Below are 23,057 nucleotides of genomic sequence, written 5' to 3' on the forward strand. Positions count from 1 at the left end.
TCATTGTTTATCAGCAACAACGACGACATATGATAATGAATACCAAATGATCCGATGGGCGTGGACCTGTTGAATGAAGCGAATGAAGACGTATGTGTGTATGTAAGTATACATGGGTTCTACTTGTGGGGGCTACTAAAGGAGTTTTTAAATAACAACATGACCTGTAGTTTCTTGTACGACCCATTATTACTCGCCTTAAGGCTGCTGATAACGATGGGTAGGTGTGTTTCCTGAAGTCTGTGTGTAGGATGGGGTGAAGGGCTAAAAATAATTCTCCCTGATGGCGGGCTCTGTGTATGTGTATGTTTGTGTGTGTGCGTGTGTGCGTGTGTGTGTGTGTAGATGGTCACCTTGATACCAAATTGGGTCCTTGCATCAAAAATACACACTTCTTTTCTTTCTTTTCCTCTTTCTTCTTCTTACACTCGTTTGTTTACAGCTATCCAATTCGGCATGGGGAAACAAAAAAAGCGATGTGATGCCTCCAACATATCCAACCTTGCAACATTGACTACTGCTGCACCCAATGAGAGCGATATCTGTGGATGTCTCAAGACGAGATATGAACAACGGCAGCAGTTTACGTGGATGGGATCGAAACAGCTGGTGATGTTGAAAGAGCCACGCACAATGTCAATGGACGAAGAGCATCAGATGGGATTGGATTATGTTGCTCAATACAAAGACACAGCGAGTCGACAACAAGACGACAAGATGATGATGCAGCGACCACCACACATTTATGAGCTTGTAAATCGAGTCTATTTCCATATGCGACGAACAGGGATTGATCAAGTTGTGACTTTATGGTAAGCACATGTGAATATTGGGAGAGTAATTATAGGCTCATGGCGCATTTCTCACATTGTTCTCTACAGTGGAGTGGTGGGTTCTGGGAAGACATATGCTCGGAACATGGTTACCCGTCAACTGGTGCGACTTGGGAGCTATAAGAGGGAAAGCAAAATTCAGACGCAGTTTCTCCATGCACAACGTGTACTTGATACATTTGGCAACGCCACCACTTTACAAAACAATGATGCATCGCGATTTGGATATTATGCAGAGCTCCAATTCAATGATCGTGGTCGTATGGCGGGAGCAAAGATGATCCATCACTTGTTTGATAAGGAACGATTATCGAAGACCAATGAACACAACTTTGCGGTCTTTTATCAGCTTGTGGCGGGTTGTTCACCAGAAGAACGCAATGCCCTCCAATTACAACAAGACCACCAGTTTCGTTACCTGGCGAGCACAACAAAGGGCATAGAGACAACACCCGATTCATTAAAGCAGCTAAAGTCGTCACTCAAACAAGCTGGGTTTCGCCGTGAACAAGTGTCTCGCATCATGCAATTATTGGCTGCCATTTTGCATCTTGGTGATTTGACATTCTTGGATCCTACCAATAATCAGGATGCTGCCTACGTCAAGGATGTTGATCAGCTCAATCTCATTGCCGACTTTCTTGGAGTGGATTCACGAGCCCTTGAGAATGTATTGGTGTTCAAGACGACGATGATACGCAAAGATTTGACAACATTGATATTGAATGCCGATCAAGCTTCGACTCAGCGTGATGAACTTGCAAAGACACTCTACGCGCTCTTGTTTACATGGATGGTGGAAAGGATCAATGCCAAACTTTGTGTCGATGATGATGATGGGGACAGCTTTCGTGCATTCATCAGCGTGCTCGATTTTCCAGGCTTGCAGCAACAATCACCTAGCAACGACTTTTATTCATTCCTTGTCAATGTGGCTAATGAGCGTATACGCAAGTTTACAATGGATCACCTGCTTACACATCAGCAACAATGGTACGACAACCAAGGCATTGATCATCTTGTTACACGTGTGGCACCTCTCACAAGCATTGACAAACTGACGGACCTGTTGGAGCGACCATCACGTGGCGTGTGCGCTGTAATCGAAAGCATGACTGAGAAAAAGAAAAAGAAGGACATCTCGGATACAGATATGGTGGATTCACTCATCAAATACAATGGCAACCATGACAACTTCTCCATCCATAATGCACCAGGCAGTCAGCAACGTCAATTTGCGATCCAACACTTCAATGTCCATCAAGTAGTGTATGACCCCAATGGCTTTTTGGTGGCTAATCGGAATCAAATATCCGTCGATTTCGTTTCACTTTTCTTGGGTGGTGTCGGGATGCAGCCATCATGGAACGCATTTATTATGGAGCTGTGGCAAAAGGATATGCTCAATATTCAAACACATCCAAGGAATCCAGATGCCATTGTATCAGCGCAACAACACATCAATCGTATGCCATCACGTCGTCAAAGCCAGCGACAACAACAATTGAAAAAGAAGCAGAATAAGGATGATCACAACAACAACAACAACAACGCTGCGACTACTAGCATAAGCCAACTGTATGCATCGTTTGATGAAATGATTGACTCACTCAAGGAAGCTAATTTGTGGGCCGTTTATTGTATCCAACCCAACACAAAACAGCAGCAGGCCATTTTCGATACCTCATGCGTCATTGAGCAAATCAAAATGTTCGGCATGGCATCCATTACTCGCACATCAGTTACACAGCATACAATTTGTTATACGCATCATGAATTCCTTGAACGTTACGATCGACCGCTACAGCCATTAGGGCTTTTGCATCATGGTTCTCCTCGATCACAATTGGAAAATCTTGCACAGGATTACAAATTATCACATTTGGATGCTATCGTTGGTGATTCAAAGGTACGTAATAATGTATTGCATAATGAAGCATGATACTGATATAGAATCGATGGTAGATCTTTTTATCGTTCGATGCATGGCGGATGTTTGAGGATCAGTTACGGGAATCGGAAAAGAGAGAGCAAGGAGCAAACAAACAACAAACACAGCATGCACCACCACCTCAACAAGATGAGATATCCGAGGCACCACAACAGCATCCTTTACGTAGTAGCGAGCACCACCACCCTTCTGGATCCTCTTATTCTGATGACGAAGTTTATGTTCAACACCCAAGCAGCGACAATAACAATGACAACTCGGTGTATGGATCTGACAGCTATACCTATGATGATATGATGTTACATAATCAACAACGCAACATGGAGCCTGACAATCTCGATGAGACGGATGAAGATGAATCCAAGCAGTCAGCTACAAGAAGACGATGGTTATTTTTCGTGGCTATTTGTACCGGATGGATCCCATCCAAATGTCTCGTATGGTGCGGTGCCATGAAGCGCAAGGATGTGCGTATCGCATGGCGTGAAAAAGTGACGCTGTGTATGTTGATTGCTCTCATGTGTGCGGTGATTATTTGGTTTCTGGTCTTTTTCGGCGAGCTTGTATGTCCCCATCAAGCTGTTTATTCAGAAGATGAGTTGGCAAGCAATAGCCAAAAGGACAAAGCCTATGTGGCGATTCGTGGAGAGGTGTTTGATTTGACCGGCTTTGCCCCTCATCATTATCCTAGCAACATCATCCCCATGGATACGGTGCTTGAATATGGTGGCCAAGATGTTAGCGATCTCTTCCCTATGCAAGTGTCAGCTCTTTGCGATGGGGTCACTGGCGAAGTATCTCCTTACGTATCGTTGAATTACCAGGTGAATTTGACGGATGACAATGCCCAGTATCATGATTTCCGATATTCCTCTGGATTCTATCAGCCTGATTGGTACTACCAGCAAATGATGATGCTACGAAAGAATTTCAAGTTGGGTCATATGGGATACGAGCCAAAAGCCGTCAATGATCAAGCAAGCTCTGAAACGACTCAAAATGGGATCAAAACGACACGAAAATGGGCTTACATTGATAACCATATTTACGATTTGACAATGTACGATATGGGTGGCCGATATGCAGCAGCACCACCTGATCAACAACCGCCAGCTGATATCGACCTGAATTTCATGCATCCATCTGTTGTGGCATTGTTTCGACAAAAATCCGGTGGCGATATTACGAAGGATTGGGCTGATCTTCCGCTCCCTGCAGCTGTCAAGCAACGACAATTGGTGTGTCTACGCAACCTCTTTTTCGTTGGCATGTTGGATACAAGAAATTCTGCCAGGTGTCAATTTTCAACGTACCTCTTGCTCATTGTCACGTGCCTCTTGTGCGCTGTTATTGTATTCAAGTTTGTGGCAGCTTTCCGCATTGGCAGCAAACGTGTACCTGAGGAATTGGATAAGTTTGTTATCACTCAAGTGACATGCTATACCGAGGATGATGAGTCATTACGAAAGACGATCAATTCTTTGGCCACGCTTCGATACGATGATAAGAGGAAGCTGCTTTTTATCATTTGCGATGGGATGATTGTTGGCAGTGGCAATGATAGACCTACTCCACGCATCGTGCTTGATATCCTTGGTGTTGACTCGCATGTGGATCCAGAGCCACTTCCCTTCTTTTCGGTTGGCGAAGGTCAAAAGCAGCACAACATGGGGAAGATCTATTCTGGGCTGTATGAAACAACAGGCCATGTGGTACCCTACTTGGTAGTCGTCAAATGTGGCAAGCCAACAGAGCGACAAAAACCTGGCAACCGTGGCAAGCGTGATTCACAGCTCATTTTGATGGAGTTTCTCAACTGTGTGCACCATGACTCGCCCATGTCACCTCTACAGCTTGAGATGTATCACCAAATGAAGAATGTTATCGGCGTTAGTCCTCACCTCTATGAATACGTGCTGATGGTGGATGCGGATACCGAAGTGATGCCTGATAGCCTTTCGTTTATGGTATCTTCAATGTCGCATGATTCCAGGATTATTGGTCTGTGCGGAGAAACCGAATTGAACAATCGCAATGCTAGCTGGATCAGCATGATACAGGTAAATGCATATTTGCTTTAAATTAAAAGTTAATCACTCACTCAATTGATTATTAGGTCTATGAATACTTTATTTCACATCACATGATCAAAGCCTTTGAATCACTCTTCTCCACTGTTACATGCTTGCCTGGATGCTTCACAATGTATCGGATCCGGAGTATCGATGGAAGAAGAGCCCTTTTTTGCAGCAATGATATCATCAATGATTACCATGTCAACAAGGTCGACACGCTGCATATGAAGAACCTGCTGTATCTTGGAGAGGATCGCTATTTGACGACATTGCTGTTGAAGCATTTCCCAAGCTACAAGACCAAATTCGTATCGCACGCTCAATGCAAAACCAATGCACCCGATCAGTGGAGTGTGCTTGTTTCTCAACGACGACGATGGATTAATTCGACTATTCACAATCTTGGCGAACTCGTTTTCTTACCTCGACTATGTGGTTTTTGCTGTTTCTCAATGAGATTTGTGGTATTGATGGATTTGATCTCGACGCTGGTCATGCCTGCTATGGTGGGGTATCTCGGTTATTTGATCTACAAGTTGGCGACCATGAAGGACACGATCCCGATATTGACCATCATTGTTTTGGGCGGAACGTATGGACTGCAAGCGTTGTTGTTTATTGTGAAACGGCGTTGGGAGTATATCATGTGGATGTTGGTGTCGATCTTCGCCATCCCAGTGTTTTGGTTCTACATTCCGCTGTATTCATATTGGCACTTTGACGACTTTTCATGGGGCAACACACGTATCGTTGTTGGAGAGAAAGGCAAAAAGATAGCAGTGGGCGAAGAAGAAGAGTTTGATCCAAAGTCAATCCCTACAATGACATGGTCAAAATACGAAAAGATGCTCTTGGCTGAGGATTATTGGAGCGATGGTATGTCTCAGGGCAGCAGCAGCAATAGTAGAAGCAGCTACACACACCATAGCCGAGTAAGACCACCAGCAACAACGCTCTTAAACAACAATAGTCGCGACAATTTGAGTATGGGCTATCCTCCACTTTCGGCTGTGCCTTCCACCACTGGATTTTATACTACGGAAGGTGCTAGTATCATGATGCCGTCATCTGCATCAATCCCCATCATGCCTATAGGATATCCTGCACCTGTGTCTACTGGCAACGTACAACAGCAACCATCACATGGATCAATGAACTCCTTTTCCCATATCCAAGATCATCAATGGCAACAACAACAACGACCTCAGTTTATGCACATGCATTCTTCAGCAACCATGGTACCTGATGCAGCAATGGATGGTAGCTCATTGGATGGCATGCAAGGTGGCACAGATCGTCCAACCAACGAGGAGGTTTTGTCTCAAGTCAAGCGCATTCTCGCGACCTCTGATCTTACCAGAGTGACCAAGAAACAAGTGCGTGAAGAACTGCAACGAGTATTTGGTGTTTCTATGGCAACGCGCAAAGATTACATTAACAGCTGCATCGAAGGCGTTTTACAAGGTCGCCTATAGAACACGGATCTTTTATACATATACCAACAGCTACTATTCATGTATTTTCTTTTCACTGTAATACTTATTGATATGAATGATAACATGTTACAAATATACGCATGATTTCCATATCTGAAGCAACCCTTCTCTTTCGCTTTTGACACTATAATCATCCTTTACTACTATTTCTTGTCTCCTATTCTATACATACACTGATCTTGGCTCCATTCACAACGTCATGTCATTGACTGCACCTTCACCAACATCGCAACCACAGCAACCTGCTGCACAACCAAACTCAACAATACGCGTCGGTGTAAAACCTTCCCCACACACAACGTCCAGCAAGCGTGTCGCTTCACCAACACCGCTATTCGTACACCCCACCACGCCTCATAAGAGAGCAAGAACAGGAAGTACGTTGATTTTAAAGGACATGACACACATAGATACGCCTACTTACATGATATTATCAAGTGCCCACATATCGCAAGGCAGGCATCTATCCATCCCCTGATACTACCCCTTGATCTTTTTGGAATGTACCAACCACGTTGTGTATAGCAGCCTTCTTTGGATGGTGCTGATGGTCATTTGATTTTTCAAGAAAACCATGTCCTTGGTGAACGCTGCAAGTTGGGAATCATGGAATGGATGGTGGTGATGATGAATTTGATTGTAACCTTCTTGTTGTTGTAGATATCACGCTTTCAAAGATTGGCAGAGGAACGTTCGGTCAAGTGTTCAAATGTCATGATCTTCTTTTGGATAAACAATGTGCTGTCAAAGTCATTCGAAGCGCACCAAAGTATCGAGAATCGGGCAAAATTGAGTTGAGAGTACTGGAAAAGCTTCAGGAGACCAAATGTGCCAATGACAAGTAAGTTTGACCATCGACGTCAAAATCCTTATCGCCACAAGACTTAATCTTAATCCTATCTATTGCAGCAAATGCGCTGAAATACGTGCACATTTCTTCCATGATCAACACATTTGTATGGTTTTTGATCTACTCGCCAAGTCCGTCTTCGATTTCTTAAAGATGAACAAGTTCTTGCCCTTCAAATTGAAGCACGTGAGGAGCATAGCTCATCAATTGCTGCAAGGTGCTGCATGTAAGACTCATCCTGGAAGAACATTTGGGGTTGTTTATTTACTCATTTCATGCTACAGATCTCCACAAGTTAAAGCTTGTTCACACCGACATAAAACCAGAAAACGTGATGCTAGTCGATGCAACATCGCAATTGGAGCGCTTCACCATGATTAAGGATAAAGGTGCTGACAAGCAGGTAAATGCTGTAATAAGAAGCATCGTGAATTTAAGCTCACTCATTGTTGATAGGCGTTTGTACGATACATCCCACATAGCAGCGATGTCCAGCTTGTTGATTTTGGATCAGCGACATTCGAGAATGAATTTCATGCAGCGACTGTATCCACTCGTCACTATCGTGCCCCCGAGGTGATACTAGGCGTTGGGTGGTCGTATCCTTGTGATATTTGGTCAATCGGCTGCGTCGCCATGGAGATGTTCACTGGCAACGCGTTATTTGATACCAAAAATGATGATGGAGAGCATCTTGCTATGATGGAAAAAGTCCTTGGTCACTTTCCAAAAAGCATTATACAAAAGGCGAGGTATGATGATGTACTACGCTACAAACAATTCCACATTTGCTTTAAATTGACGCCTCCTATATCAAGCTCCCAATCACAACAATTTTTTGATGACGATGGACGTGTACACGCTACTCAGCTGCATAATCAAGTTGAAGCTTTGGATGTAAGTATGTAGTAATTGATTCATCTTACCTTCTATGTTGACACGACCTTTTGTTGCAGGCCATGATTATTCCACAAACGAGCGAGCATCGCCGATTGTTTATTGATCTTATCCACATGGTGCTTGCTCTTGATCCTAGCAAACGTATCACTGCAGAGGAGGCGTTACAACATCCTTTCTTTGACCGGGAATATGATAAAATGATTGCTGAGGATGACGATTGAATGCATGGTTTACAATATAGCGGCTATTTCGAACCTTCCCTTCTCCTTGTCATAATGTCCTGGATACAATGATGCGAGCCAATTGATCTTTTTCCATGTTTCTCTGGTGGTGTGTGTTCCACATGGTCTTTACCATGGATCACATTGTACTCCTCCTCTCCGACTCACAACAGCTGCACAGCCTTGTGTTTCTGTCGACATGTTACGCCAGGTCTCCAGGACACAAACAATACGGCCCCATTGCTCTTTTCCCTTTACTGCTCTTCCACACCTCCTCCGCAACAACACCCTCTCTTCAATTCGTCCCATGGCCTCCCTTGTCATTGAGCAACTCAATCCACCGAGCGCTGATCCACAATATGAAAGTCGTCAAGTCGATCCCAATTCAAATGCATTTGTCTTATCGTACCCAAGAGGTGAGTGAGCATTGCCCATTCTACCTACTCTACTCGTTCCTCTGTATCATTTTTATTCAATACAAATATAGGTGCTTATACCGGGATGCGTACTGTCAACAGGACTGCAATAGTCGAGCTCGATTCGCATATCAAGCGTATCACCAATTCACTCTCACTATTGAAATTTGTGCCTGATGGCCAGCAAGGGGAACCAGAAGAGGTCACTCGAGCTATGGAGCCATACCGCCATGTTGATAGCTTGCAAGAAAGATTACTCCCATTGTTGAAGGCTGGATTAACTGCTTTTAAACCTGATGGAGCCAATGAAATCAAGGTCATGGTTATGGTGGCCTATTCATATGAGGTGAGTTTCATTGTTCATAAGATCCGCACACACTTGCTGATTATGCATAAGAAACGGCGTCCTTGCTTTGCTGCTCAATTTTCAACGTTAACACGTCCTCCCAATCATCGTATCAAAGTGGTGGTGCAATCAAAAACAAGAGACAATCCGGTTGTCAAGGATTCCAAATGGGTGCAGTGAGTAATATTAAAGTTATTGCATATCCATGCATCCTACTTACATCGATTCATGCAGGGAACGAGCCACCATGAATGATACAAAGGGCGAAGATGTGAATGAAGTTGTGTTATCCGATGACAGCGGCAACCTATACGAGGGCATGTCATCCAACTTTTTCATTGTCAAAACACGTGATGATGGCCAACCTGTTGTTGTATGCGCACCTCTTGAACATATCCTGTTGGGCACGGTGATGAAGATTGTCATGAAAGTCTGTGAGAAACACCAAATACCAATCGAATGGACATTTCCACAAGCTTCCGATGCACGAAATAACAAGTGGGAAGGATGCTTCATCACCAGCACTTCAAGGCTCTTATTGCCCATAGAAACGGTGTATTTCAAGGATGGAAGGTATATATGGTGATATGGAGAAGTGGATGTTCCATGCATGATTGTGCTCACGCGATGCATTTTCCCTTTTTTTTGTGATTTAGCCCAACAGTTCACTTTGCTGAGCGTTCGCCGACAATTGACTTGTTGCAACGTGAAGTCCAGCAAGAGATATACCAACGAGCCCACAAGGTCTTGTAATTAGCACATGTACTTGAACACAATAGAATTACTTTATTAAATCTGAAACCTATCCAATGAAACAACAACTCAATGATGACACATGGATGAATCAGATAGTAAGGAGCGGCGACACCTCCCCGTTGTGGCTTTAAAATTTAGTCCGTTTGACGTGGCCCGCACTTGCCATTTTTGATGATTTGGGCAATCGCACACGTAATCTTTTTGCATGAAGGGATTCTTTGGTTAAGTCGTTAAATGCATGGGCATGCATAAGCTCCCACATGAAATGGTATAAAAACTGGCGATTTCATCATCATCTTAAAAGCAACATTCATTGTTTATTGAATCTCTCTCCTCCTTATTATTCTCCACTCTTCTTTTTATTTCTTTGTATCCATGTCCGAAAAAGTCTATGTTCTTGGTGCTACCGGCAACATTGGTGCTGAAGTAACACAAGCTCTTCTTGACAGTGGTGTCCATGTCACAGCCTATGTGCGCAATCCTGCCAAGGTGAAGCAGCACGATCTATTGACTTTGGTTCAAGGCGATTACGACGACTTGGCTCCCTTTGAAAAATCCATTGGTGGACATACCCGCCTTTTCCTTTTGGTTGCCGATCTTATCAAAATGCCTCGAATCAAGAAAGCCATTGCGGCCCGTGCTTATGCAGCGGGGGTCAAGCAAATTGTGGATGTCTCTTCTCTTACTGTCTCAGCTGGTGGCCGTCGTACTACCATTGGCGCTGGTCATTCGCTTGCAGAGGATGCCATCATCGCTATGGAGGATCGTGGTACCTATGTAGCTTTGCGACCTGCACGTTTCATGGCCAATCAAGCATGGCAAGATGCTCTTACGATTAAATCAGATGGTGTCATTTATGATACGGTGGATCCTGATGAATTCCAATCATGGATTTCCACAAGCGATATCGCCCGCCTCGCTGTCATTTGCCTCAAGGATCCCATTGAAAAGCATGGTGACATCGTGTATGAAATGTCTGGTGAATCCATCACACCCAAGGAACGTGCAGCTGTATTTTCCAAGGTCCTCGGACGTCCAATTAGCTACAAGCGGCTACCAGTTTCGGATCGATACAATTATATTGTCGAACATGTTGGAGCGCCACATGGTGTTGCCCTTACTATTGCTGCTGGCATGTTCAAGGGCTTTGAAGATGTTAGTCCTGCTTTACCATTGTTGTTGGGTCGTGAGCCTGAAACCATTGAGCAATGGCTTGAAAAGAACAAGAGCGCCTTTTCTTAAGAGTAGTTTCTCAATTTGGATAGTATGAATAAATATTTGTGTTGATCATTAAACAGCTAATTATACGAGAGTTCTTTTATTTACATTGATCGTCTACTAGACTGGGTATCGCTTTGGATGCTACGAGATCCACCAAAAGAAACATGAGGTGCTTGTTGATATACTTGTTCTGTAATGGCTCAATGGCATCATGGATATGTGATTGTAGTTCATCCAGATTTGCAGCTTCAAAGACGACCTTGCCCATGATTCCTATTTCCCATCGTAAGCTTCAATAATAAAAAAAGAGCATCTTTGCTTACCAGGAAAGCAAACTGTAAGTAACCTTTCAGCTCGTATCCTCATTCGTTCCTTTTCATGTGCTGTCACTGGTTCGCCTTTACGAATAAATTGCCCATCTGGCCAAAGCAAGTTGCGCCCCAGCTGCAAGTAATACACCAACTGATCTTCACCCAAAAAGTGCATGATGGTTTGCTCCAAAAATCTAAAGACGTAAAGCTCGTATCAAAATGATGCTTATCCAATATTGGTTACCAATACTTACTTATCCACCAACAATCCTCCACCTAGTACACGCACCAGTGGCCATAAAAACATCCCAACCATTGACCACGTCCATTGTAATACGGGTCGATCATCCACCAAAAACGCGATACGTAGAAAATGCATCCATGGCTCCAAAAGTCGAACATGACGTGTGCGTTTGGTATGCTGAGCGACTTGTTGATATCGTTCTTGAGAGCTTGTCAAAATGGCGGTCAAGTACAACCACATGGTTTGAATGGGTGCCAGCATTACTTGTAGTGTGATATAGATAAATGAAAAATGGCGTCGTTCATGTGCTTTTGCTCCATCCAATTCATCTCGTCCTGCATCAACCAAATCGTCGCCTTGTTGTCGTCTTTTTTCTTGTAGTCGTTGCATATGACTCGGTAAACTCTCAGCTTCTTTTTCCAGTGTTGTGGATTGTAGAGGTGGTGGTGGTGGCGATGATGTAGAAAGTTGTTGTTCATTCGACATGTCTGTTGCCTGTGCTTCTTGTAATGCTGAAGCTAAACGTTCTTGCTTTTGTTCAGGTCCATCCGTAACATCAGGTGCTTCATCCACCAACATCAAATCCTCGGGTGAAGTGAATTGTCCGGTTGCTTCGAGTTCATCCACCAATGGATCATATGATTCTAATAGCTAAGGCATAAATCAGTATATAAAAACAACACAAAAAGTTCCATGCCATTCATACCTTGCATATAATCATATGAATAACGTATGGATCGGCCAAGAGCTCGACAATATTACCAAGGACCAAGTTGGCCACTAGTTCTCGTACAAGATGGCGTACACAATCACTGTTGTAATCTGCAGGATCCAATACTGTTTGCAGGATGGCATCGGTCAAAGCACGAAGGTATTCAATTTCCTGTTCCTCGGATCGTAATGCGAAATGCGGCTGTGTACCATGAAAGAGGGCTTCAAGCGATACTGCATTGCCGGCATGGCTCATATGAAGTCGCATCTTGGCTTGTCGATAGTCTTGATAATGGATCGATAACAAGTTGGGAGCACTGATCATGATAAGCTCTGTCCAATCCACCTAATGATATACATGATCAACACCTCGCATGAATCCCACCCCCCTTTGGGATACTTACCTGCTCACAAAATCGTGTCTCGAGCTCTCGAATAACAACAATAAGGATACGGACAAGCTCGGCCACAAAGTCTTGGTCATTGGTCACAACTCGGTACCATGGGTGTATGAAATCTCGGACAAGAAGTGCAATGTAGGTATATAGCTCGGAATCGATAGGCTTGGAACGTGTAATTCGTGGAGGTGCATTGAGTCGGCGTGGATCAGTCTTCGATAGCGAAAGGATATGTGGGAATAGAACACGCAAGTGAAATGACCTTAAAGCATCTGTGGATATTGACATTACAAAGAAGGGAGAACATGAAGAAGGTTGTGGGTTCCACACTACAACCCATTTTCGAGATCATCCCCCCACGTGATAAAGCGGCATACCCGCCCACATAGCCAGCATATCAATAAATTCGTCTTGTCTATACCACCATTCTTTGAAAGGGGAGGGGGCCAAAATATAGGAGTATATAGATAGCTTACCAGCTCTCTTCATGTGGATCGATTCTCCAGTCATCTTTAGTTAGCACATGCCTCAGCTCAAATGCTCAGAATTACAAAAGGACCATTCATGATACACACCAACGCTTGCTCTTTTGAAATAGGCAGAATTTAAAGAGACATGATGGAGGAAAGAGATCCGGTGTGTAAAGTGCATGCTGGGAGGGCTCAACAGCGGATAAGGTAATGGTACCAAGCATTGATTACAGGCATCATTGTCAAAGGAAGATTCTTTTTATCTAGACCCAAATAAATTTTGTTTACAGTATTACAAAGGAATATAGAGCAATGAATGTACAAGGGTGATACAAAAGGAGTAGCGATATAATGAAAGTGTGGTGTTGTTATCATCATCATTGATTGTCTAAGGGCTCAAAGGGGAACAAATGGCCGAACAAAAAGTGCTGAACCACAGGTACCTTTTTCAAGACCTCTGCAATATACATTTTGACCATACCAGTGTTGACTTTGTTCCATGTTAATACAGCCGAGATGTCGAATAGCATGGGTGAATGTTCATGGAATGGCCCGCGTTTCACCTACAAAGAGATATTAGCAATGAATCATGATATCAAGACACGCCCTACTACATTCATTACCTGATGGATGTATTGGATGCAGCGGAAATACATGTTTTCATTAGCCATGGCTTCGATTGTATCTTTGTTCAAGATGGATTTGGGCTTCAACCGAGGATGACCTTTTGTCAACAAGTAGTGAATACTTCTTGAATGAAGTTTACCTTTGGGATGGCAACCACTTACCAATCATTTGTGCACTACCCCAGATGTATGGCAAGAATTGATGATCATCCAAACCCCACACGCCGTGGCTACCTGCAGGTTCCAATGTGTATGTTCTCTGAATCTTGCGTGCAAGCTCCAAGTATTGGACAAAGATCTTGAGTACAATGGCTTCATAATCCTGCTCTGTGAATCCACCCAGCATAGCGATGCCACCCAACCATGCGAGAAAATTAAGCTCGTGGCCCGATCCATAATCGATACGTGTACCGTTGCCAAATGATCCTGTCAAATAGACGCTCAACTCGGGAATAGCTGCATGCATCGATGATGGTAACGCTGTCTGCATGATTGTATCCACGTTGCTCTCCACTTTGCTGAGCCATTGACGAAACGCCTTGTTACCAAAACGTTGTGGGTTATCGAGAGGTGGGAATTCAGCCAGCCAACTATCCAGCGTATCCAACATGTCAAGCACCCTTTGTGTTTGCTATAAAAGAAGACCTTCTATTCAGCCTGATGCACTACCAATGGAGATTACCCATACACCCACTCACCTGAGAAACGTGGCATGGATACGAGTTTGGTTTCTGCGTAACGCTCGCATTGAGAAGAATGACAAAGGTGAGCAAGCGAGAGAAGGCTTTGGTCTTGATGAATCGATCAATGTCGACTTGCGTATGGATGCATTTCGTGGGTATTGCTGGTGTATACGTTGACGAAAGGCAAGGCAGTTGTTCTTTGACAGCATTCATAGCGTAGGCAACGAGGAGGAAGAAATTCACTGGAATCTCCCAAAGTCGCGAACTGAGTGATTTTTGCATGACAACAGCACTGCCATTTCTTGATGGAAGGGGTTCAACAAACTCTTTTGGAACATAAGGAAACATTTCATCGCCACAACGACCAACATCATGCATAGGCTAAGTAGCATGTCAACCATGGAATATCATAATGAAGACTTGATCCAGGTTATTTAGCTCAACAATGAATACACACGCATTACAAGTACCAGCTTTATAGTCGTTGCCCTTTATCAATCAATAAAAACAAGCCTTAGACTTCTCTAGAGGGTCTTGTATGTGTTGTATGGATGGTGCTACTATATCATCAATGGGAGATGTCGAATACCCAGCAGCCAGCGAGCATTAATCTTGCCTCCGCTAAAGCATCCTCTGGAATTTTCTTGTCTTGGACCATCAACACACACACACACACACACACAAAGAGACAAGCCGTCGTTGTCGTCGTCGAAATGCTGTTTTGCCCGATATGTTCTAATATGCTTCTCATTGAGAATGAGGATGGCCAGGACTTTTTCTGTCAGACATGTCCTTATACTTACAAGATCAAACAACGGGTAAGCTATGATCTCCCCCTCCCCCAGTCGAGTTCCTTGATCGTGGAGCTAACATTAGCCATTGAATAGCATACTACTCGAAAGGAGCTTCAACGTAAAGAGGTGGACGACGTTCTCGGTGGTGCAGATGCTTGGAAGAATGTTGACTCTACTGAGAGTAAGTAAACGATAGTAGACAATGATGTGGATAGGAACACTAATGTTCTCTGTTTTCTAGTAACGTGCCCCAAGTGTGAACATGAGCGTGCTTTCTTTATGCAAATCCAGATTCGATCAGCTGACGAACCCATGTCTATATTTTACAAATGTTGTAATGATGCATGCCAACATCAATGGCGAGAAGGATAAAAAAAAGAGTGTGTCATGTATATGTTATTTGCATTCCTATATGATATTTTTGCATGTTGTTGGTTGGATTGTTCTTTTGGAGAGGGTGATATTCTAATGATGGATTGAGGAGAGAGAGTGTGTTTGTGTGTTGTATGTATGCAATTTAAAATCCACGAGGAGGAGATGGAGCACTGTTTTCAATACGATGCATAGCATCACGCATCATGGCTAATTGGATTTCGGCATCTTCAAGTTCACGAGTGGTCTCTTTGAGTGTTTCATCACGTTCACTTAGGATGGTCCTCAAACGAGCCATGTCATCCATGCTCTCTGCAAGTTTTTGTTTCAAAGCAGCCACTTCATTACGTGCCTTGAGATTAGCAGCTTCAAGACGAGAAACCGAAATATGTGCCTCAGAGACGTCCTGCGTCGTAGCGAGAGCGTTTGCAAGTTGTTGAGTAAGTTCGGCAATCTTGACAGTGCCTTGACGGGTTTGCGCTTCAGCTTGGATAGCACGATCATGGACATTAGCAAGCTCCTCAAGAGCACGTTGATGTGCAGCTTGAGCTTCTTGTGCACGTTCATGAGCATCCTTGGCACGTTCCTCAGCAGCAAGTCTCGAAGAATGATCATGTTGAGCACGTTGTTGTAATTGTTGAAGTAATCGACTGTTGGCTTCATTCTCAGAAAGTGCAGCTGCTAATCGCTTTTCAAGCTCATCAACACGATCCGCTTCAAGGGATGGGTCAAGTGGTTGTCGACTCTTTAACGATTCATATTTGGCCTTAAAGTAAGCAGCTTCTTGTAATGCAGCCACACGCATCCGATCAGCTTGTGTCACCTTTTGTGACATGGGTTGTGCCTGATGCATGATCGATTGCTTTACACGTCGTAGCTCAGCCTTAACATGCACCAATTGATCAAACAACTTGAATTTGTCGGGTTCGCCATCAAAGTCCATCAAGAGTCGTTCTTCATCAAGATCATCATCGAATCGTTCACCTTGTGCTGCACGAAGTTTACGTGCAATGGATACTTCTGTACGCCACCATTGCTCTTTTTTACGCATCTCGTTCACTATCAATTCACGAGAACGTAATTCACGCACCAAGGCTGCCTTCTCTTCTTGTATCGGATCTGGTACAGGTGCAGAGGATTTAGGTCGTGGTGGAGGTGTCAAGGGTGCACCATTGTTGTCAATGCCATTAGGGATAGAAGAATGTTCTTGTTGTCGAGGAATAGGAGATGCTGTACGATCCATACTTGATGTATCCTGAGTATCATGTTGATGATGACGCCCATTAGCCATAGGTGAAGCAACACGAGGAGGGGTATCCGTAGAACGAGGCATTTGTGATTTGGGTCGATCATCAATCACGTGATCAGCCATCGTATGACGATACGAGCTGTTAAGATTGACGCCTTCACGTGATGGTCGTGGTGGAGGAGCGATGCCGTTCATTGTATTACGAGGAATCGTAGGACGTGTTGGACGTTCATCATCAGTGAAACTCCGTAGCGAACCTCCTTTGTCATTTTCATTAGAGCTTATGGATGCAGGTGACATGGGTCCATGGTGTCGTATCTCCATGTTGGTATCAACTTCAGTAAATGGCATTGGTGATGTTGTCCTTGTTCGTCGTCGGGCTGCTTCTGGAACTACTGATGCATGACGAGGCTTGGAGGGCTATCATAATAAGATGAATACAACGATATACCAACATACTAAAATGATTGTATCTTTACCTGTGGTGTATCTTGAGGTTTGGGTTGTGGTGCAACACGATCTCCACCACCACCAGCAGCAGCTGGCATAGGTGCTGACATGGATGGCTGTGGTTCAATCAATTGAGGAGGTTCCAATTCATGCATTGCAGGTGATCCATTTATGCTACCATTTGCAGATCCATTGTATTGTGTAGGCTGTTGTTGTTGTTGTTGTTGTTGTTGTGATGGTGAAGGAGGGATGGATTGATGCATAGGAGGAGGTGATCGTATCGGCGTGCTTTGTGAATTTTGAACAAGAGGTGGTGGTGGTGGTCCTCGTTGTATCGATGCTTCGGATTCGGACATGGATTGAAAGGATGTCGAAGAAGGGGAGGCATTAGATTGCTGTGATTGGGTAGATGGATAGTGTTGTTGTTGTTGAGGTTGTTGCGGTTGCGATGGTTGCGGTGGTTGTGATGGATGTGGTTGGGGAGCGGGTGGTTGTTGAGCTGCCGTTTCAGGTGGATATCTGATTTTGGCTTTAGATTTAATTAGCATTAGCCTAATCTTGACAATGGAGCTTCCCCCAACTTACAGCAATCAAGGATATAAGCCATTGAACCATCTTCGAGCTTGCCATTGCCATTATCACCACCAAGAACATAAAGTCTCTCCTTAACGGAAGAAATAGATAAGCCATATCTTGCTGAAGGAGCGGGACCCATGTTTTGGAACATGTACCATCGTTGACCTATCAAAAATCAACGTTAAAATGCCATCCGTCATTGGTAGATTACACTTACTTTTGATTCTAAAAGCACAAAGATCTCCCAAATCTTGGCCATCAGGACCACGACCACCAAATATGTACATGACACCATCAACGAGTGAAGCTGAGAAATCGGTACGAGGGATTGGGATATAGCCAACAGCAGGAACTTGCATCCATAATCGAGATTGTAGATCAAAGGCCCAAACATCATTATACAAATGGTCACCATCCGTGCCTCCAAAGCTGCATTTACCCGTGTCAGATGAGCTCATTCCCTCTGTGTAACCTGTCCAAAAAAGTATTGCCCCGATTACTTACATGTAGAGCTTGTTGTCAAACACAACAGAGACATGCCCAGCTCTAGCGGAAGGTCCTTCATTGTTTGGCTTGATGAATTCCCAATGCGGATTTGAAGGATCTAAGACCCCCTTGTTAGGACCATTGACGATAATACTATTAATGATAATGGGACTTACATGTAGTGGTATTGAATGCAATCATATCATTGAGGTATCGTCCTGCACGTTGACCGCCCCAAACATACATGACGCCATCTGCTATTGACGCTGAATGTCTTGATCGTTCCACTGGTAAATGTCCTTCCATTCGGATACGATTCCATTGTTTGTTTGCTATTTGCATGTCAATTAATATGTCTCAATCTCAGCCCATTTCGCTTGTTACCTATATTTAAGATATACACGTGAGGATCCCACTTGTCATCGGCAAGGACAGGTTCGCCACCATAAACTAAAATCCAATCTTGCATAAGACAATGACAAATTAAATTCCATATGCGAGTTTACTCACGTAATGCAAAGTTTCGAATGGATACAAGAGTAGGGAAGCATCGAGGCGGTGGCACATCTCCAGAGGCATTAAACGAGCTGATCGACACATTATCTGCAGCATAATTAGTCGCTTGGTCATAATGAATCAAATCATTCCTACGTACTTGCATCAACAAGGTACAGGTCTTTTTTCGCAGGTCCATTAGGTTGCATGCCACCATATAAAACGAGTTGATCGGATGGTAGTGCAGTGGTAGCATGGCCAAATCTCGGGAAAGCACTATTGCCTCCTCCTAACTTGCGCTGTGACCATGGGTATATCGACTTGTCATTGTTCTTGGTGAGTTTTGAGAACAACGACATTACGGCAATGGGGCGTTTCGGGCTAATGATGAACGATGGGGGTCGAAATGTTGGCGATTGGCGTGCCTTGGCGGGGAATAGTAATCAGATAAAGGAAAGGCGCGCTCGTTGATGAGGGCTAGATGACAAGGAGGATGGGAATGCAAGAGGGAAGAGTATAAAGAGAGTATAAAAGGGGATAAAAAGAGAGAGCACTGGAGTACACAAGCACACAATAAAAAAAGGTGTGCAACACACAAAACGAAAGGATAGTAATCTACTTGTCGACAACCAATTTTCTGTGGTGCGTCAAGCACGAGGATTGGCTAGTCCGAGGTAGTACATATCACCACGCGCGTGGGTGTTGCTGATCGAATGTTCCCGGATTGTTTGTGGTAGTAGTAGCTTAATACAAAGTCGCTTGATACGCTTATCCACTTTATTGGTACCCATCTACTCCACTTGATCTGTATTAGCCAAAGAATACTATTGCCTTATCATCTACGTATGTACCTAAATAGCCCATACCACTTTTTCATCTTGCTCTCCCCACTCCGAATAATTGGAAAAGAGTAAGGGCCTCATTGTGTTACATTGCATACTGCTTGGCACATGTTCTTTATGTTGATGATTTTGCTTTTATTGCAATGACAAAAGGCTATAGCTAATCCTTTTCATTTTACAAGTACGTCTGCTCTCATCCCACAAAAGGTCAAAGTGCTTCGAAGGAGGGTATTGTCTTGTGGCTTTTTCTTTTCCTGCTTTACTTGCGGCAAGTGTCATAGTTGGCAACAAACCAGTCAACGGATTCTTGCACAGCTATAATCATCTTTGTTATTGATCCCATTCTCCCTCTCTCACACACAGGTTTGATCTTCACACTCACCTTGCTCGAAAGGAGTAAACTCGAAATCAGGAATGTACTTCATGAGCTTCTCGTTGCTGGCAGTCTTCTTGTATTGGCCATCGGCACGAGAGGTATCGAACTATAAAATAGCGTATATAAGTTACAATGATTTTCATGCTGATCTATGATTTATAGGAACACATACCGAGTAATCACCCTCGAACTTGAGTGCCTTGACAATGGCGTCAGCAACATCCTTGATAGAAACCTCATCCTTCTCACCAACTGAACAACCCCCGTAGATAATAAGATCAGTTACAGCTTTCATAGGAGAGAATACAATCAACTTACCAGACAAGATGATGGGATCAATTTCTTGGTATTCACGCAAAGTCCAAATGAAGAGCTTGGCAAGATCACGAGAATAGATGAATTGACGAAGGGGCTTACCAGTGCCACTAACAACGAAGGGAGTGCCATTCTCTGCAAACAAAAAGAGGCATTTAGCCTATGCAATCATGCTACATTTGATAAATACCAATACTTACTTTGAGCCAAGTAGCACTTGTGGGTCAAACCAGGCAAGACGTGAGAGTCCTCGAGCGAATAGTTATCATGGGGACCAAAGACGTTGGTAGGAATGACTGAAGTGAAGTTGCAGCCATATTGGTCATGATAAGCACTGAATAGTAAAAGGTCATGGATTAGTCATGATCTCGTCATCATCCTTTCTTCATCCCCCTTCGACCAAAATCATACCGGTTTTGAACATCAATCATACGCTTGCCATAAGCATAGCCAAAGTTAGATTCGTGAGGAGGGCCATTGTGGACCATGGTTTCATCGATAGGATAAGTGGTCTTATCGGGGAAAATGCAAGTCGACAAACAAGACACGACCTTCTTGACCTAGTTGTTCCAAACCCAGTTTAGCTTCAGTTACATGATATTACCCCCCCTTCCTGTTACGATTACTTACGTTGTATTGCTTGGATGTCTCGAGAACGTTATCGTTGATAAGCATGTTTTCACGCAAAAAGTCGAGCTTGTACTTCATGTTCTTGAAGAGACCACCCACCATAGCAGCAAGATGGATGACGTGAGTAGGCTTGTACTTTTCAAAGATAGCCTTAGTATCCTCAGCCTTTCTATAAACCAAATAAACATGTCAACATAAACCTTCATCCCGTCGCGATCGGTGGCCATGGTAGCTTACCTGAGATCGCCGTCCTTGGATGTCAAAAAGATCCACTTTTCGCCAGGGCGCTTGCCATAACGTTCAGACTTGTCGTTTTCAATAACCCATTCGATAGCCTTGCCAACAAGACCAGAGCCACCAGTAACGAGAATAACAGATTCAGACATGATGTGATGTGAAGAGAAGAGAGAAAACCGAGATGAGGCTAGGCGTTTGCAAGTCGATCTTTCTAGGCTCGATTTTTATTTTAAAACTCATAACAAGGTGACACAAAGCATATATGTTTTTCCATCATCGCCTACTGCTCACTGGCAACAAATCCATCGTCCGCACATCCTTCCAAGGATCTACAAATACTACTGGCTAATGTCAATTGTCTCGCTTGGCTGAAAATAGATATAGCACATAAAATGATCGACCACTAACCTAATTCGGATCTTTGCCTCTTTATCCCTTCACGAGGTGCACCATGAGATCGTCTACTCGTACTTGCAGATATAGTCGATGATGACGCTGGTGTTGCTGCATCCACTCTAGAATTCGCTAATTCCCGAGCATCCAACCATGTCGTATATATATCCATAATGCTTGTCCCAAAAGATGGCCCCTGAATTGCATAGGCTTCATTATCCACAGCAGGCTCTCGAACCACCAGTGACCATTGATTGTCCACCAACTGAAACTTATCACTCAAAACAAGAGCATGAAGAATAGCAGACTATAATAAGAATAATAAATGATAAGTATCTTTCTATAGCTCATCCCTTTCCTTTTTACCTTGTCATGATTTGGATTCTTTTCCAACACGCTGTTAACAACGGTCTCGGTATCACGATTCGTGCTTATACGAAGCATTTCTGCAATCATTGTTTCAAGTCGACCATCCTGATCAAATTCTCGTAACACGATAGGGCCTTCGTGGTCACCACCTTGCCTGCTGCTACCATGATCTTGGGGTGTATGGCTGCCACTACTGCTGATACTCCCGCTCATAGCGTGATTGATGCTGTTGTTGTTGGCTGTAGGTGTTGATGGTTTCATGGGCAAGATAAAGACAAATGCATGATCGACGATTTCAATAAGTGAGCCATTCGACAAGGTCACGGGTGGTGATTTGGGTTTACGCAGCACATGGTTGACTTTGGCACCATTTCTACCATAGATACGCAATATCCATTTGTCCCTGTGAAACCGTATCTCGGCATGCCGTCGCGAAATATCACGTCGATCAGGTCCAAAGTCGATATCCACCTTGTTGCTATGCGTTTGCCGTTGTAGCGTCGTATCTGATCCAGGGCTACGTCCCAGCACAATACTGTTTGTCGTAATATAGCAATCCCAATTGCTGCCCACCAACTTTGGATACGTGGATGCCGATTCAGGAGGAACCTCTGGTGTATTCACAATCACACGATCGTCGCCAGAAGCCGTCAACAATCGTAGCTCGGATTGGCTAAACTGAATGAAGGGTACTGTTACTATACTTGTCAGGGAGAATGGTACACTACGCTTACCGAATGCAAAGAGCCACTCATTTGTAAAGGGATAAAGGTTGGAAAATGCAGCAGCTGCCAAAGCAAGACATGTGGCACTTTGTACTCCTCAACAATATGCATCCACGTGACACACTCCAGTTGCCTTTTGTTGGATCCTCAAACAATAACGAGCAATGGCATCATAGGAGCAGAATAGATAGCAATGGGAATCGGTTCAAATAAAGTGGCGGTATTTCCTATCCAAAGTCG

The 23,057-nt window shown here is 43.8% G+C and overlaps 10 protein-coding genes across 10 annotated transcripts; 5 read left to right on the plus strand and 5 right to left on the minus strand.

Annotated features, from left to right (window-relative positions):
• Nucleotides 1–456: 456 nt before the first annotated feature.
• O0I10_010752 (uncharacterized protein) lies at nucleotides 457–6,334 on the plus strand (the record flags this gene model as incomplete). The annotated part of the gene is made up of 4 exons (XM_058490727.1): nucleotides 457–812; nucleotides 882–2,742; nucleotides 2,799–4,844; nucleotides 4,901–6,334. 4 exons carry the CDS (start codon nucleotides 457–459, stop codon nucleotides 6,332–6,334), a joined length of 5,697 nt encoding a protein of 1,898 aa, XP_058338516.1.
• A 220-nt stretch (nucleotides 6,335–6,554) lies between these two features.
• Nucleotides 6,555–8,326, plus strand: O0I10_010753 (uncharacterized protein; the record flags this gene model as incomplete). Its single annotated transcript, XM_058490728.1, has 7 exons — nucleotides 6,555–6,732; nucleotides 7,016–7,196; nucleotides 7,265–7,431; nucleotides 7,490–7,608; nucleotides 7,662–7,957; nucleotides 8,024–8,102; nucleotides 8,162–8,326. 7 exons carry the CDS (start codon nucleotides 6,555–6,557, stop codon nucleotides 8,324–8,326), a joined length of 1,185 nt encoding a protein of 394 aa, XP_058338517.1.
• Nucleotides 8,327–8,633: 307 nt separating this feature from the next.
• On the plus strand, nucleotides 8,634–9,841 carry O0I10_010754 (uncharacterized protein; the record flags this gene model as incomplete). The annotated part of the gene is made up of 5 exons (XM_058490729.1): nucleotides 8,634–8,742; nucleotides 8,814–9,088; nucleotides 9,140–9,264; nucleotides 9,323–9,661; nucleotides 9,745–9,841. 5 exons carry the CDS (start codon nucleotides 8,634–8,636, stop codon nucleotides 9,839–9,841), a joined length of 945 nt encoding a protein of 314 aa, XP_058338518.1.
• Nucleotides 9,842–10,219: 378 nt separating this feature from the next.
• O0I10_010755 (uncharacterized protein) lies at nucleotides 10,220–11,086 on the plus strand (the record flags this gene model as incomplete). Its single annotated transcript, XM_058490730.1, has 1 exon — nucleotides 10,220–11,086. The coding sequence occupies one exon, from the start codon at nucleotides 10,220–10,222 to the stop codon at nucleotides 11,084–11,086; it is 867 nt and encodes a 288-aa protein (XP_058338519.1).
• A 76-nt stretch (nucleotides 11,087–11,162) lies between these two features.
• Nucleotides 11,163–13,017, minus strand: O0I10_010756 (uncharacterized protein; the record flags this gene model as incomplete). Its single annotated transcript, XM_058490731.1, has 5 exons — nucleotides 11,163–11,338; nucleotides 11,389–11,570; nucleotides 11,631–12,271; nucleotides 12,327–12,677; nucleotides 12,736–13,017. The coding sequence occupies 5 exons, from the start codon at nucleotides 13,015–13,017 to the stop codon at nucleotides 11,163–11,165; spliced, it is 1,632 nt and encodes a 543-aa protein (XP_058338520.1).
• A 559-nt stretch (nucleotides 13,018–13,576) lies between these two features.
• Nucleotides 13,577–14,886, minus strand: O0I10_010757 (uncharacterized protein; the record flags this gene model as incomplete). The annotated part of the gene is made up of 4 exons (XM_058490732.1): nucleotides 13,577–13,762; nucleotides 13,823–13,923; nucleotides 13,988–14,456; nucleotides 14,524–14,886. The coding sequence occupies 4 exons, from the start codon at nucleotides 14,884–14,886 to the stop codon at nucleotides 13,577–13,579; spliced, it is 1,119 nt and encodes a 372-aa protein (XP_058338521.1).
• A 362-nt stretch (nucleotides 14,887–15,248) lies between these two features.
• On the plus strand, nucleotides 15,249–15,674 carry O0I10_010758 (uncharacterized protein; the record flags this gene model as incomplete). Its single annotated transcript, XM_058490733.1, has 3 exons — nucleotides 15,249–15,326; nucleotides 15,396–15,483; nucleotides 15,544–15,674. 3 exons carry the CDS (start codon nucleotides 15,249–15,251, stop codon nucleotides 15,672–15,674), a joined length of 297 nt encoding a protein of 98 aa, XP_058338522.1.
• Nucleotides 15,675–15,819: 145 nt separating this feature from the next.
• Nucleotides 15,820–19,289, minus strand: O0I10_010759 (uncharacterized protein; the record flags this gene model as incomplete). Its single annotated transcript, XM_058490734.1, has 9 exons — nucleotides 15,820–17,343; nucleotides 17,403–17,902; nucleotides 17,959–18,114; nucleotides 18,167–18,378; nucleotides 18,454–18,553; nucleotides 18,612–18,767; nucleotides 18,820–18,885; nucleotides 18,946–19,038; nucleotides 19,091–19,289. The coding sequence occupies 9 exons, from the start codon at nucleotides 19,287–19,289 to the stop codon at nucleotides 15,820–15,822; spliced, it is 3,006 nt and encodes a 1,001-aa protein (XP_058338523.1).
• A 742-nt stretch (nucleotides 19,290–20,031) lies between these two features.
• On the minus strand, nucleotides 20,032–21,479 carry O0I10_010760 (uncharacterized protein; the record flags this gene model as incomplete). The annotated part of the gene is made up of 8 exons (XM_058490735.1): nucleotides 20,032–20,087; nucleotides 20,155–20,254; nucleotides 20,321–20,400; nucleotides 20,467–20,598; nucleotides 20,664–20,797; nucleotides 20,875–21,023; nucleotides 21,094–21,262; nucleotides 21,331–21,479. 8 exons carry the CDS (start codon nucleotides 21,477–21,479, stop codon nucleotides 20,032–20,034), a joined length of 969 nt encoding a protein of 322 aa, XP_058338524.1.
• Nucleotides 21,480–21,603: 124 nt separating this feature from the next.
• Nucleotides 21,604–22,847, minus strand: O0I10_010761 (uncharacterized protein; the record flags this gene model as incomplete). The annotated part of the gene is made up of 4 exons (XM_058490736.1): nucleotides 21,604–21,668; nucleotides 21,739–22,030; nucleotides 22,090–22,770; nucleotides 22,827–22,847. The coding sequence occupies 4 exons, from the start codon at nucleotides 22,845–22,847 to the stop codon at nucleotides 21,604–21,606; spliced, it is 1,059 nt and encodes a 352-aa protein (XP_058338525.1).
• Nucleotides 22,848–23,057: the final 210 nt, after the last annotated feature.

This window comes from Lichtheimia ornata (assembly GCF_029851405.1).
Source record: "Lichtheimia ornata isolate CBS 291.66 chromosome Unknown scaffold00075, whole genome shotgun sequence".
Taxonomy (NCBI): Eukaryota; Fungi; Mucoromycota; class Mucoromycetes; order Mucorales; family Lichtheimiaceae; genus Lichtheimia; species Lichtheimia ornata.